General features: G+C 39.7%; 1 protein-coding gene across 2 annotated transcripts; it reads left to right on the top strand.

The window, feature by feature from the left end:
• The first annotated feature begins 465 nt into the window (after positions 1 to 465).
• Positions 466 to 18,986, top strand: SLC35B3 (solute carrier family 35 member B3). Of its 2 annotated transcripts, XM_054381784.1 has the most exons (9): positions 466 to 681; positions 2,692 to 2,813; positions 3,821 to 3,975; positions 5,240 to 5,347; positions 11,307 to 11,404; positions 13,927 to 14,019; positions 14,419 to 14,530; positions 17,505 to 17,574; positions 18,836 to 18,986. In XM_054381784.1, the coding sequence occupies exons 1-9, from the start codon at positions 481 to 483 to the stop codon at positions 18,984 to 18,986; spliced, it is 1,110 nt and encodes a 369-aa protein (XP_054237759.1). In that variant the 5' UTR covers positions 466 to 480. The 2 variants fall into 2 exon arrangements, with proteins under 2 accessions (XP_054237759.1, XP_054237758.1); XM_054381783.1 differs by lacking the exon at positions 13,927 to 14,019 and having other exon boundaries at positions 481 to 681.
• Positions 18,987 to 19,712: the final 726 nt, after the last annotated feature.

Here is a 19,712-nt window from a genome sequence, read left to right as displayed (position 1 = left end):
GTATATTGCTGTAAAAATTCAGTGGACAGAGCCTCAATGCTTTGGTACTTTCACTGTGATTTTACCTAGGAATCACTTCTTTCCCAAGCAGTCACTCCTGGGAAGACAGCTGATTTGAGCTACTGTGAAACTGAAACTAGTTTTCTATTGCTAGTATTTTGGGACTGATTTGTTTGTTTTGTAAAGTGTAGCAATATTACCTCCAACATGAAGCAAAAGTGTTTTCATAAAGTGTTGGTCTCTTATGTTAGCTGATGGTAACTTTGGACATCAGAAAAGGTAAATAAACTTTGTGAGTAAAAACAGACCAACAAAACTCTTAAACCTTTTTATTTGCTGTATCTATGTCACACTCATCTGCCATTATCGTTGGGAGGCTGTGTGTTATGTCTTCTCTGATTTCAGCCTCTCTTTCAGCTTTCAGATAGAGGAGAGCAGAAGCAAGACAACAAGAGCACCGAATGCAGCCAACTAGGAATCATGGATCTGAAATTCACTTCATCAAGAAAATACATTTCCATCAGTGTACCTTCCAAATCTCAAACGATGTCTCCCCATATCAAATCAGTAGATGATGTTGTAGTTCTTGGCATGAATCTCAGCAAATTTAACAAACCTACTCAGTTTTTCATCTGCGTTTCTGGAGTTTTTATGTTTTATCTAATCTATGGATATTTGCAGGTAAGTCTGTGAACTTGTGCCTTAGGTCAATTCCTCCTGTTCCTTTTTCGTTAGCATCACAATATAGGATGTGTTTTAACATAGACAGATATAAAGTAGATCTTGGTTGCAGTCAAGCTTTCAGAATTTACGAGTGGTAAGAAATAGTACAATGACAGATTCCCTTATAGTTCATGTGCCTACAAGGTCTGGTTCAGTTGGACTTTGATAACTTGGTCTTATTGCAGCCTTTCAGTACTTTAGGGGGCCTATAAGAAAGATGGGGACAGACTTTCATGGGGACTGTTGTGACAGGAAAAGGGGTGATGGTTTTAAACTAAAAGAGGGGATATTTAGATTTGATACAAAGAAGAAATTTTTTACACTGAGGGAGGTGAAGCAATGGCTCATGTTGACCAGAGAAGTTGTAGAGGCCCCATCCCTGCAAACGTTCCAGGTCAGTTTGGATGAGGCTCTGAGCAGCATGATCTAGTTGAAGATGTCCCTGCTGAGTGCAGGGGAATTGGACTAGGTCATCTTGAAAAGCCCCTTCCAACCCAAACCATTTTGTGATTCTATGATCTTTTAGTTCTCTGTGCAAGATAAACCTTTCAATATTATTTTGAATGTGTATTACTTTAACTGTGATTTCATAGAGTTCTGAAAACTAACAAATTACAGAACTGTAATTGTAAGAAGAGAGAAGTTCTTAAATGATGACTGACATGTAAGTCATGGCGTTGGAACTTTCTGAGTTCTATACAGTAGTAGTAATCTTGTTCTCTCTGCTGTCCCTTCAGGACAGAGCTGAACTATGTACTACGGTAGTTTGTTAAGCTGAAGTGTAATGTTTATGCTGGTTTAGTTAAACATTTCTTCTCATGCTAATCTTTTTTATCTTGAGCAGCTACATTTCTGTTCCTTTTTAAAAGCTTTTTTCCATTCGGTGAGTCTTACCAATAAAAAAAAAAAAATCACTGTTTCCAATGCAATTTCCAAAACCAGCTGAGAAATTTCTTAAAGTTACTTCCAAAGAGTTAGAGTTGCTGCTAATTTAAAGCGGAATCCCAAAGAGGAAAATATTAGGTAGCTTTTTGTTTCTCTAAGTGACACATGTACATAATACTTTATACTGTGCATGTATTCTTCCATTACAGATTGTTCTGGTTTTAAATCTTCCAACAGCCTACAAATTTACAAGCTCACAAGTAGTATTTAATGTAGGCACTCAAAATATTAGGTGCCCATTCCTGAGAGATGAAAATTACCAGTAAATGTCTCTTAGAGAACATTTGTGTTTTATTTATTGTAAGCTAGTTAGAAATTCTGGATTAAAAACAGGCAAATAAAGTAAACAAACTGAAAAACAGCCAGGAAACCACCTATAATTTGAGACAAATGGTAATGTTTCAAATATATTCTCCGTGTGAATCAATGGATTAACTTCAGTGTTTTTACTGCAGCAGTGTTTAAAGAAGACTGAGAGGGGATCTCATCAATGTGTATAAATACCTGAGGGGTGGGTGTCAAGTGGAGGGGGCCAGGCTCTTTTCGGTGGTGTGCACTAATAAGACAGGAAACAACAGGTACAAGCTTGAACATAGAAGATTTCACCTCAGCATGAGGAGAAACTTCTTTACAGTGAGGGTGACGGAGCACTGGAACAGGCTGCCCAGAGAGGTTGTAGAGTCTCCTTCTCTGGAGACTTTCAAAACCCACCTGGATGCACTCCTGTGTGGACTACCCTAAGTGATCCTGCTTTGACAGGGATGTTGGCCTTGATGATCTCTTGAGGTCCCTTCCAACCTCTAATGTACTGTGATACTGTGAATTTTCTCATTGAATTTTTGAGAATCTAAACTGTCTTTTTCAATACTTTGCAAGTTCCACATGACAGGTAAATCCTGGCTAGTAACTGGCAGCTGCAAAACCAGATTTGCATGTATATGAAGGCAAAACTCCTGTTGATCCTGTTTTGATATAACATTTTGATGTATGTGTGTGACCTGGGTGGGTTTCTGTTTTTTCTAGGAATTGATATTTTCAGTGGAAGGTTTTAAACCTTTTGGTTGGTACCTCACTTTAGTGCAGTTTGGATTTTATTCCATTTTTGGACTAATAGAGCTGCAGTTAATTCAGGACAAAAGAAGGAGGTACGTGTTTTTCCAAGCATTTTATCCACTGTCCATCAAATAAAAAACTTTTCATGTTTATGGTAAATTTAAGTTCTGTTGTTTGAAAATGTGAAAGCAGTTTGCTACTTGAAATAGCGTGAATTTCCTGGATGATGTTAGAAAATGTTTCATAAGCACCCACTTAGATGTCAGACCTGTAAGTAGTCTTGCTGTCTGCTGTCACTTTGTCCCACTTAACAGAGCATTATCCTTAAGGTAGCTGATACAGACCAATTCATGTATGCGTATCTTGAGATTATCACATCTAGAATAGGGTCAACCACACTTCACAACAGTTCACACAGTCGTTAGTACAAGGGGCAACAGGCACAAACTAGGACACAGGAAGTTCCATATGAACATGAGAGAAACTTCTTTCCTGTAAGGATGATGGAGTACTGGCCCAGGCTGCCCAGAGAGGTTGTAGAGTCTCCTCTGGAGAGATTCCAAACCCACCTGAATATTGCAATCCTAGGCATCCTATTGGAGGTGCCCCTAATTTAGCAGGAGGTTGGACTGTTCCAACCCCTACTGTGCTTGGATTCTGGGATTCTTCATTCTGAAAGTGTCAATGTTAATGCAAAAACTTCACCAAAAATCAACACAGCATGACAGGACTAAGATTCAGAATGTCTTGGTATACTGACCTTCTGTGTTCCCTTTTACAAATAACCCAAAGCCTTTGCCTTGATTCTTCTGTAAATAATAGACCTCCTCAGGAGGTTAAAGAATTACTGCTTGAATACTTCATGAGCCATCATTTTTTTTCTTGTTTTGTATTTGAATGCTGGTTTTTAGTAGTAATTAAAAGAAACAAATTTGAAATCAATCCTTTAAGTGCCATTTTAAATTTCTATTGCAGAACAAAAATCAGTGAGAAAGATGATCAAGTTGTATTGCAAACACATTCCTTTATCTAAATTTTCCAAGCTAAATCTCCTCTGGATGAGTCTGTAATACCAAGATCATATGTTTATATTTTGTAGAATTCCTGGCAAAACCTACATGATAATAGCGTTTTTAACAGTGGGAACTATGGGTTTGTCAAATACCTCCTTAGGATATCTGAATTACCCCACTCAAGTCATCTTCAAGTGCTGTAAGCTGATCCCAGTTATGATAGGTGGGGTTTTTATACAAGGTAAGTGTGTTAGTCTTGCTATTAGATGACTTTTTGTTGTTGTTCCTTTGGGAGGCAGTCCTGTGTGGTATCCTGTATGCTATTAAATTCCACTGAGGCTCTTGGATAGAGAGGGACAGGGGATTTTTCCTCTAAAAGGGAAAATAATGACCCTCAGAGTCATCTTCTCAGAAATTTAGATGAACAGAAAACATGAGGAAAAGAATTTGTTCAGGTCACTTGCAAAACTTACCTTTTTTTTTTTATGCAATCTTTCTTAATTTTAAAGTAATGTAACTTTGCTTTCTAAGCCAAATCACTTCATAAAGGAAACAGTTTCCTTGAAATGGAAAAAAATATAATAATCCAGCCACAGTTTGTGATTAAACATTTAGATTTTACGTTTCTTTGGTTAATCCTAAAGTCATAGTTCATATTCCAAGAACAGAATAAGGGATCTAGAGAACAGATAAAGATTGGAGTCATGTGAATAAACATTTATCACTATTTCTGGATTTAGAAGACTTAAGGATTGCATCATTACACCAGGGTTTGTTAAATGAGTAAAGGTCTGAATGGACAAGTGTTATGGAATGGACTCTAGAATTATTTTTTTGTTTGTTTCTGTACTTAATTCTGGCATCCTAGTTGAAACAGAAACAACTTTTCAGTTAAAATTATTGGGTTTTAAAAGTTCTCTTGGAAGCTCACAGCTTCCTTTGGAAGGAAACTTTCCCAGAAGCACAGCTTTTGGGAAAGGAATCTGTTATTTCAAACAAGATATACTACCTCCTGTCTTTTCACTTCCCTGCTTTTTCCACTTTGCTCCACGTCCCATCTTTCCCAAATTAAAAGACAAGTGTAGGGGTTTAAAGTACTCAAGTCATCTGTTAGTGTTGAGGAATGCCTTCTCTCTTAATCGGTACAAACAGTCAAAATGTCTTGCATGAGGCAGAAATCTTAAGAACTCATCTAAGCTGTCCTGAAGTTGCTGAGATGGTGTTTTTCAGGGAGGATGTGCTTTAAGTCATTGAGACTGTGCTTTATAAAAGCAAAACTGACCTCAAGATTCAGATATTACCTACTAAGGTCCTCGTCCATCTTAGTAACTGCTGCTGTAAAAGAAACTAATTCCAGTCCTGAAAGGCCAGAGCATTAAATCTCTTTCTTAAGTAAAAGAATGACGTCGGAACAGTTTTTCCTTTGCCTTCTAGTCTACTAAACAGAACAATCATGGTATTCTGAAGATGTTAATAGATGTTAATTGTTTGTATTGCCTTTGTAGGAAAACGTTATAACATTGCAGATGTGTCTGCTGCCCTCTGTATGAGTCTTGGATTAATATGGTTTACTTTAGCTGACAGCACAGTTGCACCAAACTTCAACTTGACAGGTAAAGGTATATTATATTTTAGAGTTTAACAAAATGCTTGGATTTGCCTACAATAAACATTCCATAGAGGTTCTTAGAGTTCTTCAGGTGTCACATGAAAAATGCAGGTTTCCTTGTAACTGTGCACTAGCAGCATTTGAGGCCTTTATTCTGAGTGTTAGTTTTTAGGGTCTTAAAATGTCTGGAAATTCATAGATTCATAGAATGGTTTGGGTTGGAAGGGACCTTAAAGATCATCTAGTTCCAATCCCCCCCCGGCATTGGTAGAGGCATCTTCCACTAGACCAGGTTGCTCAAGGTCTCATCCAACCTGGCCTTGAACACCTCCAGGGTGGGGGCATCCACAACCTCCTTGTGCAACCTGTCCCAGTGTCTCACCACCCTCACCGTAAAGAATTGCTTCCTAATGCCCAGTCTAAAACTATGCTCCTCAAGCTTCAATCCATTCCTCCTTGTGCCATCACTACAAACGCTTGTAAAAAGTCCCTTCCCAGCTCTCTTTTAGGCCCCTTTCAGATTCTGGAGGGCCACTATAAGCTCTCCCCAGAGCTCTCTCCAGGCTGAACAGCTCCAGCTCTCTCAGCCTGTCCTCATAGGGGAGGTGCTGCAGCCTTCTGATCACCTTCATGGCCTCCTCTGGACCTGCTCCAACAGATCCATGTCCTTCTTGTGTTGGGGGCCTTAGAACTGGACACAGCACTCCAGGTGGGATCTCATGAGAGCAGAGGGGGAGAATCACCTCCTTTCCTCTGCTGGTCACACTTCTTTTGATGCAGCCCAGAACACAGTTGGCTTTCCGGGCTGCAGCTGCTCATTGCCAGCTCACGTTGAGTTTTTCATCAACTGACATTTCCGAGTCCTTCTCCTCATGTCTGCTCTCGAGCCATTCTTCTTCCAGCCTATATTTGTGCTTGGGATTGCCCTGGCCCTCCTTTTAGGTTAAAATGCCTCATGCTTGTTCTCCAGAAATACTTACTCCCCAGAAGATATGTTAAAATAAGTATGATTAAATCCAATTTGATAATTGTAACACTTTGAAAGATTAGATTTTTAGTAAACCCTTCAAGTCTTCTCCCATTTCAGAAAGATGTGTTTTATATTAACTACCAGTCTCAAATTTGCTGTAGATTTTAGTTTTCTATAAAGTTCCAACTTCTCTGTATTGTGTAAAATCAGAAAAAAAAAGGTTAACCTTGGATTCAAAAACAGTTGAATTTATTTCTCAAATGATAAGGGAGAACAATCCATGTTATTTACTTGGCCAGTGTTTGGATTAATTCTGAACCTTGAAAAACCTCTGATATCCAACTTGGAGCATGTTTGTTAAAATTCTAAGGTGAGCTACAACTATGACACAGCTGAAACCTTTATCTCTTAAAGGTGGTACTGATGGTGGTAGTACTGATATAAGTTGAGTTCCTGAAAATAATAATAAATCCTCAGTCTTAAGGGAAAGACTTTTTTTCCTCCAAGATATTACTTCATCTAGTGTTAGTAATGATCAGTTTGTGATCTGGTCTAAATTCTATGTATCTTTAGCCTTGCTCATAAATTAATGCTCATTATTTTTAATGTAATTTTAGTGCTAGTGATAGTTTAAGAAATTGGGATAAGCTGTGAATTATACAACCTGCTGTGCCTTTAATGTGTTGATGTGTGGTGTAACTGAGTGGCTATTTGAAAAATGTTTTGAGTACAGGGAGACATTGGTAAACATGTAATTAGATTCTGGTGTTTCTGATGTGTTTCCTCCTCCCTCTGTACTCTGCCCAAGTGAGGCCACATCTAGAGTACTGCATCCAGTTCTGGGCTCCCCAGTTCAAAAGATACAGGCAACCACCAGAGAGAGTCCAATGAAGTGCCACAAAGATGAGGGGAGTGCAGCATCTCTCTTAGGAGGAAAGGCTGAGAGACCTGGAACTGTTTAGCCTGCAGAAGAGAAGACTGAGAGGAAATCTTCTGAATGCTTATCAATACCTGAAGGGCAAGTGTCAAGAGAATGGTGCGCAGTGAGAGGATGAGGGGCAACAGGCACAAATGGGAACCCAGGAGGTTCCACCTGAACATGAGGGGAAAGTTCTTTCCTTTGAGGGTGTGGGAGCCCTGTACCAGGTTTCCCAGAGATGTGGAGTCTCCTCTGGAGAGATTCCAAACCCACCTGGGCATTGTGATCCTGTGCAACCTACTCTGGGTGACTCTGCTTTAGCAGGGGGGTTCATTAGATGGTCTCCAGAGGTCCCTTCCAACATCCACCATTGTGGGATTCTGTGATTTTCTGTAATGTATAGATATATGTTACCATTACAGCCATTTTTATTATAGCCTCTAAGTACATTCACATGTTAATATATACCTTTTGTAATTCTTTTAAATCTCTGCCATGACTTTGTTCTATAAAGATGTGGACCATTGATTCTTCAGCTGAATGGGATATGGTAAAAGCGCAGCAAAGATCTGGAAGACTTGTACAAGATAAACATTTACATGTGATACTGTGATGTCTTCAGAGAATAAACAGGGTTGTCTTTGATTATTAACTTATTTTGAACACTTAAACAAGTCTGTATATATTGAAGCTCAGAGTACGATCGTTGGGAGGAAGATACAGAATCACAGAATAAACCAGGTTGGAAAAGACCTTTGAGATCATCAGGTCCAACCTATCACCCAACACCATCCAGTCAACTAAACCATGCCACTAAGTGCCACATCCAGTCTTTTTTTTAAACACTTCCAGGGATGGTGACTCTACCACCTCCCTGGGCAGCCCATTCCAATGGCCAGTTACACTTTCTGTGAAGAATTTCTTCCTAACATCCACAGCTTGAGACTGTGTCCTCTTGTTCTGTCACTGGTTGCCTGGGAGAAGAGACCAACCCCCACCTGGCTACAACCTCCTTTCAGATAGTTGTAGAGTCTCCCCTCAGCCTCCTCTTCTCCAGGCTCAAAACCCCCAGCTCCCTCAGCCGCTCCTCATTGGGCTTTTGCTCCAGACCCCTCCCAGCTTTGTTGTCCTTCTCTGGACACTTTTGAACATCTCAATTTCTTGAATTGAGGGGCCCAGAACTGGACACAATACTCAAGGTGTGGCCTAACCAGTGCTGTGTACAGGGGTACAATGACCTCCCTGCTCCTGCTGGCCACACTATTCCTGATACAGGTCAGGATGCCTTTGGCCTTGGCCATCTGGGCACACTGCTGGCTCATGTTCAGATGGCTGTCGACCAATACCCCCAGGTCCCTTTCTGCCTGGCTGCTCCCCAGCCACTCTGTCCCCAGCCCATAGCACCGCATGGGGTTGTTGTGGCCAGTGTGTGAAATCTAATGCCATTGGACTCTGCACATCTATCAAGCCTGGCAAGGTCCCTCTGCAGAGTTGTCCTACACTTGTTCCACACTTGGTGTCATCTGCAAACTTAGTAATGGTGGATTCAATCCCCTTGCCCAGATCATCAGTAAAGATATTGAACAGGATGGGGCCCAGCACTGATCCCTGGGGGACACCACTAGTGACAGGCTGCCAGCTGGATGTGGCACCATTCACCACCACTCTCTGGGCTCGGCCCTCCAGCCAGTTCTTAGCCCAGTGCAGAGTGCTGCTGTCCAGGCCATGGGCTGCCAGCTTGGCCAGGAGTTTGCTGTGGGGGACAGTGTCAAAGGCCTTGCTGAAGTCCAGGTAGACTACATCCACAGCCTTCCCCACATCCACCAGGCTGGTTACCTGATCATAGAAGGAGATCAGGTTGGTGAGGCAGGATCTGCCCCTCCTAAATCCATGGTGGCTGGGCCTAATCCCTTGGCCATCCTGTAGGTGCTGTGTGATTGCACTCAAGACGACCTGTTCCATAATCTTGCCTGGCACTGAGGTCAGGCTGACAGGCCTGTAATTTCCCTGTTCCTCCTTCCGGCCCTTCTTGTGGATGGGCATCACATTGGCCAGCTTCCAGTCACCTGGGACCTCTCCAGTGAGCCAGGAGTATTGATAAATGATGGAGAGCGGCTTGGCGTTCCCATCTGGTCCCACAGACTTGTGAGGATCCAAGGGGCTCAGCAGGTGTAACTGCTTCCTCCTCGATTACAGAGGGGCTATACTGCTCCCTGACCTCATCTACCAGGTCAGAAGGCCTCTGTTTTTGCTTTAATTCCTTCAAAAGTTCCTTGCCCATCCAGGCCAGTTGCCTTCCCTGTTGGCTCATCTTCCAGCACATTGAGACAGCCTGTTCCTGTGCATTCAAGATGTCTTTTTTGAAGTAGGTCCAACCTTAAGAACCCCTTTGTTCTTAAGGGCTGTTTCCCAAGGTACTCTCTGTGTCCTTTGAATAAGCTGAAGTCTACCCTCTGGAAGTCCAGTGTGGAAGTTTTGTTGATGCCCCTCCCTGTTTCACTACATATGAAAACTCTATTATTTCATGGTCACTGCACCCCAGATAGCCTCTGACCACCACATCTTCCACCAGCCCTTCTTTATTTGTAAACACCAGGTCGAGCAGAGCCTCACCCCTGGTAGGCTCACACAGCAGCTGTGACAAGAAGCTATCCCCCATACACTCTAAGAACCTTCTAGACTGCCTCCTCTCTGCTATTTGGCAGGTATTCTTGTGGAAACAATTTAACCAGAAGAAACCTTTCACAATGGCAAAGGAGGAGTTTAACCTTTTATTGGATGAATTATAGAAATAGAACCACAAAATAGAATCTCTTTGTTTGTAAAAGACCTTTAAGATCATCACGTTCCTTCCTTCAAGAAATGTTCTGTTATTTGGTATTTCAGCAATAGGTAGCTCCCAAAGTATAAAACCAGTGTTAAAAATTATTAAAACTTTTACTCACTCTGCAAAATGGCATTTTCTTTTGAATAATTATGCTTCTCTTGCTGTAAATCACAGAAGACAACTGAAAGCAGAGAAGCAGAATTCTACAATGTCTCTTCTTAGAAAATCTTTAAAGAAATAATAAAGTATTTAAGGACATTAAAACTTAAAACATAAACAGCAAATTGATTGTTAAACTTCAGAATTATTGCTTTCTAAAGCTGCAGTTATGTGTCACTGCTCCGTAATTTCCTGAGTTTGTTCCAGTGGTTATTGCACTTTTATGTAGAATGCGAACTGGAATGATTCTAGCATGATTTTACAGAACTTCTACAGCTTAAGAACAAAGTTCTTCACATTTCACAGTTCTACAAGAGCAAAACTATGCAGTGGAGTTAAGCAAAACACATAATTTTCATTGTTTGATATAAATACTCAAAATAGAGCATGAGCTTGTATTAAATATTGTCTGGATGAACAATTTTTACAAGTACTTTTTGAGTTTTGTCCTTTTTTGTTTTCCTCCCCTCCACTACTGAAATGTAATCTCAGTATTGCTAGGCCAAAAAAAGGAATCTACACAGATTTGTCCACACATGAAAGAGGTCAGCCAAGAAAACAGAAATGCTTTTTTGCCAGAACAGATATTTGTGATTAAGGAAGAAGTATACCTTTCAAGATGGAGTTGGTGCTAAGAACTCAAAGCATCTCCTGGCATTGTCAGATTGGAGAGGTAGTGGTAGGTATCCTAAACAGATGTGAAGAATAGATACAGGACTTCCAGAAGAGAAACTAGAAGAGAAGGGTGTGCAAAATGAGACAGTTGTGAAACATTGGTGCTGCAGGACCTTCCACTGTTCTGTCTTCCTCATAGCACTGTCCAGATGCTGTTATAAAGCTAAAAGACACAGTACTCAGGAGATAACTGGCAGAGGGAGCAGGAATAACTGGTGGAGGATGGTATACTGGTACCATGAAATTATTTTGCTGACATGTAGAATATGATGTAGAGGCAGGGTTAATTATTATTTTTCTATTTCTGAGATTTTTTTTTTCCCCAGGATAAGTACAGAGTGGCTTTCACCACTACTCTGCTGACACATCTTCTGAACAGATTTTTTCTATTTTGGGTTTTTTTCTGACATTAGGTGTGGTCCTAATATCCCTTGCCCTCTGTGCGGATGCAGTGATAGGAAACGTGCAGGAGAAAGCTATGAAATTGCACAATGGTTCTAATTCAGAAATGGTAAGTACCAGATCTGCAATTTTAAAAGACCATGTTCCATCCTAGACACAACATACAACACCAAAATATGAAACTTAAGCTGCTTTACTCTTGCATATGTAAGGGACACCTCTTGGCCATATTGTTCTTGGGGTATTCTATTTGTTTGGGGGCTTTTTATGGTTTGTTTTGTTTTTTTAACCTTTCAAGGGTGCTGCATTCTGTGTGCAACTTCAAATGTGTATTGCAGCTACAGAAACACCTACTTCTACCCTGTAGGCCTGAAATCAACAGTCTTTGTATGGTCATGTATTTAATCTCTGAAAAATACATACTCTTCTGGTGTAGATGAGCGTGTGTTACATGGAACGTGTGGAATTCCTCTCTTGTTCAATTTTCAGTTCTAGAGTCTTGGCATTTGAGAGGCAGCCTTAAAATTTTTGAAATCATGAAACTTTGACTTTCAGGGTGGTTGAATATACTTGGCATTTAACCAAAAAGTCTGGTTTCTTATTTGTGAGAAAAGCTTGAGAAATGAGGAAGAAACTAAGTTAGAAGGGAGCTTCATTTAAGGCAGAAAGTGATTTAGGTTGGCTCAAGAGGATTGAGCTGTCATTTTCTGGAAAGTGGAAGAATATACCTGAAAAGTGTCACTGTATTCTTGGGTTTATTTTTGTCCTTTTTCTTAGTGTTCACTGTTGATTGCTGCTGGAGGCAGAGATTTTACGTATGTGAACCTCACTTGACCCAATGCAGCCTTCTGTAGCTGTACTCTCTGAAATTCAGATCAAAATATAATCTGTAACTGTTTTCTTGCCCACTTTGCATCGTCAACAGTAATCTGACAGTTGTGAAGTGCCTTACCTACAGAGCTCCTGTTATCTCCAGAACTTTGCTTTTTATTCTGTGTTAATCTGGCAAATGTTAGTCTTCATATTCTATACTCATACTACTTGTAGAGAATCAGTATACTGATGAAGGATATAACGATTTCGTTAGTTCGAGGCCTAGACATTACACTCCAGGAATTCAGAGAATTCAGTGCAGAATTTCAGAAATCACTTTTCTAGACATGAGACTGTGGCTGAAGAGGTCTTCAGAATCAGAGATCATGTTTAGGGGACAGTGATCTGGAAAGAAAATTGAGTAGTGAAGGAACCTGCAACCCATAGGGTCTCTATTTTGTTGCCAGATTTGGAACTTTTCCTGGGTTAAAAATTATGAAAAGAGGAACAATGTTTTGTGTCTGAAATAGTAACCACGACTTTAGAAGGTTATACCTGGTTTTGCCTTGTATGTGATTGTAAGGAAGTGACTTACATCACGTTACTGCCTAACGAGGAACTGGCAATGCGGTGCTTGTGCCTGGTTGTGAAAAGTGAGGTCTGCGGGTAGGTTCAGGAGAAAAGATGGATTCAGAGGCAAATTAAGAACTAGAGGCCTCTGTGTATATAAACACTGTTAAATAAAAGCTTTGAATATCAGGCCATTGGTTTTTAAGAGTTTAAAAGCAATTTTGCTCTTGAAATGTGGAAACATAGAATCATTTCAGATGGAAAAGACCTTTAAGATCAAGTCTATCCATTATGTATATTCATCCTCTAGAGTAGTCCTAAGTGTTCTGTTGTCTCCTGACATTGTTATTAATCATTAATAGATTTCTTTTTGCAAATAGTTGAGATAGTATAACAAGAAAACAGTCGATGAAACCTGTGTCAAAATAAGTAGCCTGTAATTGACACTGAGTCTTGAAAGTGATCTGCTGATCAAGGTGTTCTAGCTAGAAATGTTTAGAATAGTTCTGCTCGCTCTCGCCTTTTACCCAAGAAAAGGCCAGCAAATGTTGCCCAAATAGCTGAATGACTCCCACAGCATGGGAGGGTGTATGGATGGGCAGTTCAGCTTCTCTTGTTGCCTCTACATTGGAAAGGACGAGATGAAGATTCTTTTGTTACTAGTTGAAGCTATGAATTAAATAAGGGTGCAGACAAAACAAAGATCTTACTTACAGTCTGTTCTGAGTGCTGAGAGATGGTCCTGTTTGAGAATCTTGTATCCTGTATCCATAATGCAGGTGTGCCATGCACATGAAGTGACACAGATGACACATAGGGGTTACTGCTGGCACGTCATGGTGATTGTGTGCGTGGATCTTTCCTGGGCAACATAAGTAGCAGAAAACAAAATCAGTTTAACATATTATTCAAACTATTACATTATATAGTTTTGTGAAGTTTTATTTATGCTGTGAAATCCTGAATTTAACAATTTAACTACAGTCAGCATTGACCTCAAGGTATCATAGACTGACCAGATTACAAAACATCTGTGTAGTTGTGGGTAGAAAGAATGCCTCTAACACTTAGGATTCACTTGCCACTGTACATCAGCTGTTCTGGATATCCTAATTAAAATACCTTCAAACACTGCAAATTCAGCTCTGAGAAGTTGAATGTTTTAACAGGGCCAGGCATTTGAAAGCATTTAACTTTGTCCTTCTGTACAGTATCACCATGTAATTATTTTCTCTTAAACCATCCTAGGTTTTGTATTCCTATTCAATAGGGTTTGTGTATATTTTATTTGGATTAACGTGCACTAGTGGATTAAGCCCTGCAGTATCATTTTGCTCAAAGGTAGGTGTAAAGATTTCCTTTTTTTTTTTTCTCTGAAGAACCTCATTGGAAAACATTGCTCTGAGTGGCTTAGAACATCTCACTACTTCTCTATATTTTCATCGTATAAACTGGTTAACTTTTCTAATTCATACATTAAGCAAGTTGTTTCAGTCTTTGATGTGTAAAATAGGGTGATCTGAAAAACAAGCAGAAATCACAGGATCAGACTTCTGAGCTTATAATTTCATTATTATTTTTCCTTTATTTAACTAAAATTAAATAAGGATCTTTGCATGAATGCATTGTTGAACAGCTTATTATTGCTCAACTTGATTAAAGTCTATAGTTTTACGTCATTTTACAATACCTCAGGGTTTGTTTTACATTTTCCTAACAGGCTTTTTGTTGTTGTTGCAGCATCCAGTTCAGACTTACGGTTATGCATTCCTCTTCTCCCTGACTGGGTATTTTGGCATATCTTTTGTTCTAGCTTTGATCAAAATATTTGGTGCCCTTCTTGCTGTAACAGGTAGGAACAAATGATACTTTCACTGCTTTTGGTATAAAAACATCAAGTAATAATAATTTAGGACAGAGGTTTTGGTAAATGTTCCTACTCTGCCTTTTGTTCCTTGTGCTGATTGATCATGTCTTGTGGATTGTCACTAGTAGAAGTGGATCACACTAGTGGTGTTTGTGTGCCACAGTTCCAACCTTGAAGAGCCTGTTAAGTATTGTGCATATAGCCTGTGCTGTGCTTTAATGGAGAAACTCCACTCTTCTAAACAGAGCAGTTGCAGTATGTGTCCTTGGACTCCCAGTGGACAAGATCCCCATGAGCCAGCAGTGTGCTCTTGTGGCCAGGAAGGTCAATGGTATCTTGGGGTACATTAAGAATAGCAGGGCCAGCAGGTCAAGGGAGGTTCTTGCACCCCTCTAGTCTGCCCTAGAGAGACCCCATCTGTAGTATCATGTCCAGCTCTGGGCTCCCCAGTTCAAGAGAGACAGGGAACTAGCAGAGAGTGTCCCACAGAGGCTACAGACATGATGAGGGGGCTGGAGCATCTCTTAGAGGAAAGGCTAAAAGACCTGGGACTGTTCAGCCTGGAGAAGAGCAGACTGAGAGGGGATCTTCTGAATGCTTATCAATATCTAAATGGTGAGTGTCAAGAAGATGGAGCCAGACTTTTCACCTTCATTTTTCACCATCATGTCAAAAAATAGTTATATTAGGCTCATGCCTTCCTCAAGATACCTCTTCTTAAAACTACAAACATTAGTCCCAAGGGCCTGGTCAGGTAAAGTGTAATAAGATGCCATTGAGATACTTTCTTCTCTTCCCTCTACCCCTAAAAGCTGGTTTCTATCACATGCTGCTCTACATCGTTGGCATCAGGGAAGAGGAAGATAAAGGTTTTCTGACCTGACAATTTAATGCTCTGCCTTTCTGTTAATTATTTCCTCAGCAGCTCTTTTGTTTCACATTTGTTTTTAACAAAGCTCAACACATCTCCTGGATGTTGGCCCAGATGGGAGGGCTGATTAGCCTATTAAAATAGTTCTTTACAAAATAACAGAAGTATTAACTGTGATAAAAAGTGTTTCATAATGCTATAGAATAGCAAACCCTTCCCAGGTTTTCTTCTGTCTGACCTTGAGAGTCCTACCACTTGAGCCCTTTCTCTCTTGCCTGTAGCAATGTGGAAATGTTTATTGTGCCTTGAAAGAACACCACATTCATTACTGGCCCTCCCACCCCCCATCCAACCTCCCCCTTCTTCAGGGGTGGGGAGGGAGTGGGGTGAAAGAGTTTAATGAAAATTGTATTTCTATTAGCAGAATGAGAAATTATCAGACTTAATTGGGAAAAAGAAGAAAAGGCACTTAATTTAGGAGGGAATGGTTACATAAATATTTTAATTAATAACTGATTTGAAGAACAGAAATAAGCATAATTAGAAAAACTGAAGTAATGCAACCATTTTTTAAATTATTCATCTGTAAACTGTTTTCTAATTAAAACTCAATTTTCTTTTTCATTCTCCTTTAATTTTTCATGTAATAGAAAATAATTCGTGCATAGATTTCTTAAAATGTAAAGAAAATTGATTCTAAAAAGTTGAGATTGGGGCAGATGAAGCAGTGGCGAAGGCTTTCTTCCACTACCCAACATGCTTTTAAGTAAATGTTTGTGGGAAGGGTTGAAGAGAATGAAACTTGCTTTATCAGCCATAACAGCGTGAAAAATCCATCAGTAGTCACTGGTTTCTTTTGGCAGAGTGTTACAGCAAGGCTGATGTGGATGTAGTGATCCAAGCAAGGAGTTCTAGCGTAGGAGAGTATAAAGCAGATGGCACTGAAATTGTTGAAATAATTATTGGAGTTTTAGTTGAGAATAATCCGAACAGTTTCCTTACATTTTGATAAGAGGATTGTGTTCTGAGCAGTTCTTACTACCTTGATTGTTTCTAGTGATGAGATCACACATAGAAGGTCTCTTAATGGCTTTGATGAAAACTTCCTAATGCAATCATTGAAGTCAGACATCTTTGGTCTCTTAGGTTTCTAACCAAAATTGTGTTTCTCTGCACTGAGAGATAAATCTTCAGTACCTTCAAAGGAGTGACAACATGATGATCCGATTCCACTTAAAAAGCCCAAAACTGTGCTACACTGTAATAACCTGAGGTAGAAATGCCAGGAGACTTGGTGTGTCCAAATAGCAATGCCACTATTTTCTCCTTTAACATCTCTACCAGCAGTTACTTGCAAGGGTAGTTCCTGGCTTTCAGATATTGGGAATTGATTGGTGTGAAGTTATTAAATAGCAGGTCTTGTTCAGGAAGTTTCTCTGGTGTCATACTAGAGCTGATAGTACTGATGCACTGTACTTGTTTCAAAAAGCACTAGCACTGTGGTTCTAGCACTGTTTTGCACTGGACTGGTGCATCTGGAGCACATCCATGAAGACAGACCAAGAGAGCTGGGGTTGTGCAGCCTGAAGAAGAGAAGGCTTCAGGGAAACCTTATGGTGGCCCTTCAATACTTAAAGGGGGCCTAGAAGAAAGATGGGGACAGACTTTATCAGGACCTGATGAGACAGGACAAGGGGTGATGGTTTAAAACTAAATAAAGGGAGATTCAAACTAGATAGAAGAAAGTTTTTACACTGAGTGTGGTGAAACACAGGCCCAGATTGCACAGAGAGGTGGTAGATGCCCCATCAGTGGAAATATTCCAGATTAGGTTGGATAGGGTTCTGGGCAACCAGATCTGGTTGAAGATGCCCCTGCTGACTGCAGGGTGGTTGGAGTAGGTGACCTTTAAAGGTCTCTTCCAACTGAAACCATTTTATGATCTACAGTGCGTGTTTGTCCCAAGGACAACCATTGTTTTAGCCATATACTTAATTATATAATGAGATCTTTACTAATTTTGAAGCCTGTGTTATGTTCCTATGTAACTGAATTCTTAAAGAAGTAAATATCTGTTGTCTTCTCCAGTTACCACAGGAAGAAAAGCAATGACCATTGTGCTTTCTTTTTTGTTCTTTGCAAAGCCATTCACGTTACAGTAAGTATTTCTCATTTTAAATAGAGTTTTATATATTTTATTAAAAATCATGTTCCTGATCATGGAAAAAATCACAACAGTAATTAATCATATTCAGGCTTTAATGGGTTTCATTTCCTGTCTTCTACAAATGTTAGCAATCTGCTGTTGACCAGTTTGTTGATGCTAATCATGGTATAGGGAAAATAGTTTCTATTTTTCTAAAGGTCTGGAGGACAAACTGTTCAATATGTTGGCATTTTTTGTTGTGTTTTTAAGAAAAACCTTATATAATATCCAGTGCTTCTGATACTTAAGATTATTTATCTGTGGAGGAAGATTTGGCTAAGGGAAGGCATTTTCTTCATTACATTATTGTTTCTCCTTTTATAAGCTCAGGTCTGAGTTCTAGCTAGCAAGCTTCTATTAGCTTGAGATACTAAATTGCAAGATTTTTGATCTTGGATTTCTTCCCTTTTGTTTTTAATTTTAAGGAAGAGCTTACATTGAAAAACTCAGCAATGTTGCTACATTGATCCTAATTGCTTCTGTTTTGAAACAAAAATAGTATTAAAATTTATTTTTCTATATAACTTTATTGGAGATGGAAGGACAAAGCATACAGCCCAATGCCCAAATGGAATTTACTGCAGCTAAAAATCTCAAGGCTTCAAATGATAAAGAGGTGAAACAAAAATATGCTTACACTGGGAAGTACGGCTATAAGGAACTGAGTGAGAATACATTTTGGACCAGTAATAGAGAGTATTGCTGCCATAACTGTAGGAAGGAAATAGATAATAAACCCCTTCAGGACTACTTGATTCGTGTGAGAAAGAAGAGCTACTGTTCAGTTATTATTTAACTATAAATGCATCTTAACAAGCTCTCCAGCCAGGACAGCAAAATGAAGAGAGAAAGGCTCCCCAGGGAGGTGGTTGATTCTCCATCCCCGAAGGTGGTGAAAAGATGTACAGCTCAGGGACATGGTTTAGCACCACACTTGGAAGAGTTAAATAATGGTTGGACTTGATGATCTTAAAGGTCTTTTTCAACTGAAACAGTTCTATGTTTCTGTGATAGTAACAATAAAGATTCAAGCAAATTCTTCCTCAGAGTCTGATTTGTAGGGATTTCTCTGATTATGTTGGGGTTTTCTCCTTAAAATCTTCCCTCCTCTTAATGCGAGAGCTTTATTTTTATTTAATCCATAAATAATCTATGGAATTGCTACAAACAAAGTGCTAATGGTAACTTTTTTTCCCCATTCTCACCCTTTTAGGTACGTGTGGTCAGGCTTGCTGGTCGTCCTTGGTATATTTCTTAATGTTTACAGTAAGAACATGGATAAAATCAAACTGCCTTCACTGCATGGTCTTTGGAAAAAAAGGGTTGAAGAGCGAAAAACAAGGACGTTGTCACAAACTGTGTAGAGAGCAGTTTATGCCTTGTCTGGACTATGACTTAGAATTTTATTGGAACAGCCTTCAACTGATTCACATTTTCCAAAGGGAACACTGTCAAAACCAAAGGAGCTGAAGGCATATCGTCTGCTTGCAGATTGCTACAAGTGCACATTTTTGTGAGCCCTTTCTTCAGAGCACTTGAATTCGTTGTTAAAGGTGGTGTAGGCCATTGTCAGATGGCCTTATGAGATAATGAAGGACTGCAGCTCCTGCCAGGCTGCTGAGAAGCTGCACACCAAGTGGGACACTGTAGAAGACTAATTTGGGCATTTTGATAATACTGGCCATGTGGCTGATCTGAGGTTAGTGGTTCTTTGTTAGTTGTCTAGGCGGAGTAATTTCAATGTGATACTGTATCAGCATTTAACAGGACCTAATCAACAACCGGTTGATCAACCAAATTGCAATTTTAAAGGTGGAAGGTTTGCAATGTGGTGTGTTATCACTCATTTTAATTTTAAATAAAAAGTTGTTTTGGTTTGGTTTGGTTTTGCTTAAGTTATTGATTGGATCATCACAGAACTTGGTATTTATTGTAGGTATTGAATTTTTTTGTGGAAACCTTTGAGTGTTATTTTTCAATTATTGCTTGCAAAAATGAGATTGAGTTTGTGCTGTCAGCACTTGCTCTTTCAAGGTGGGAAGGGGCTAGGGGCTTTTAGGACTGAACAGGGTGAGAGGACAGAATGAAAT

This window comes from Indicator indicator, chromosome 6, assembly GCF_027791375.1.
Source record: "Indicator indicator isolate 239-I01 chromosome 6, UM_Iind_1.1, whole genome shotgun sequence".
Classification (NCBI taxonomy): Eukaryota; Metazoa; Chordata; class Aves; order Piciformes; family Indicatoridae; genus Indicator; species Indicator indicator.
Note: the sequence above shows the minus strand (reverse complement) of the source record. Positions and strands in the feature narration are given on the sequence as shown.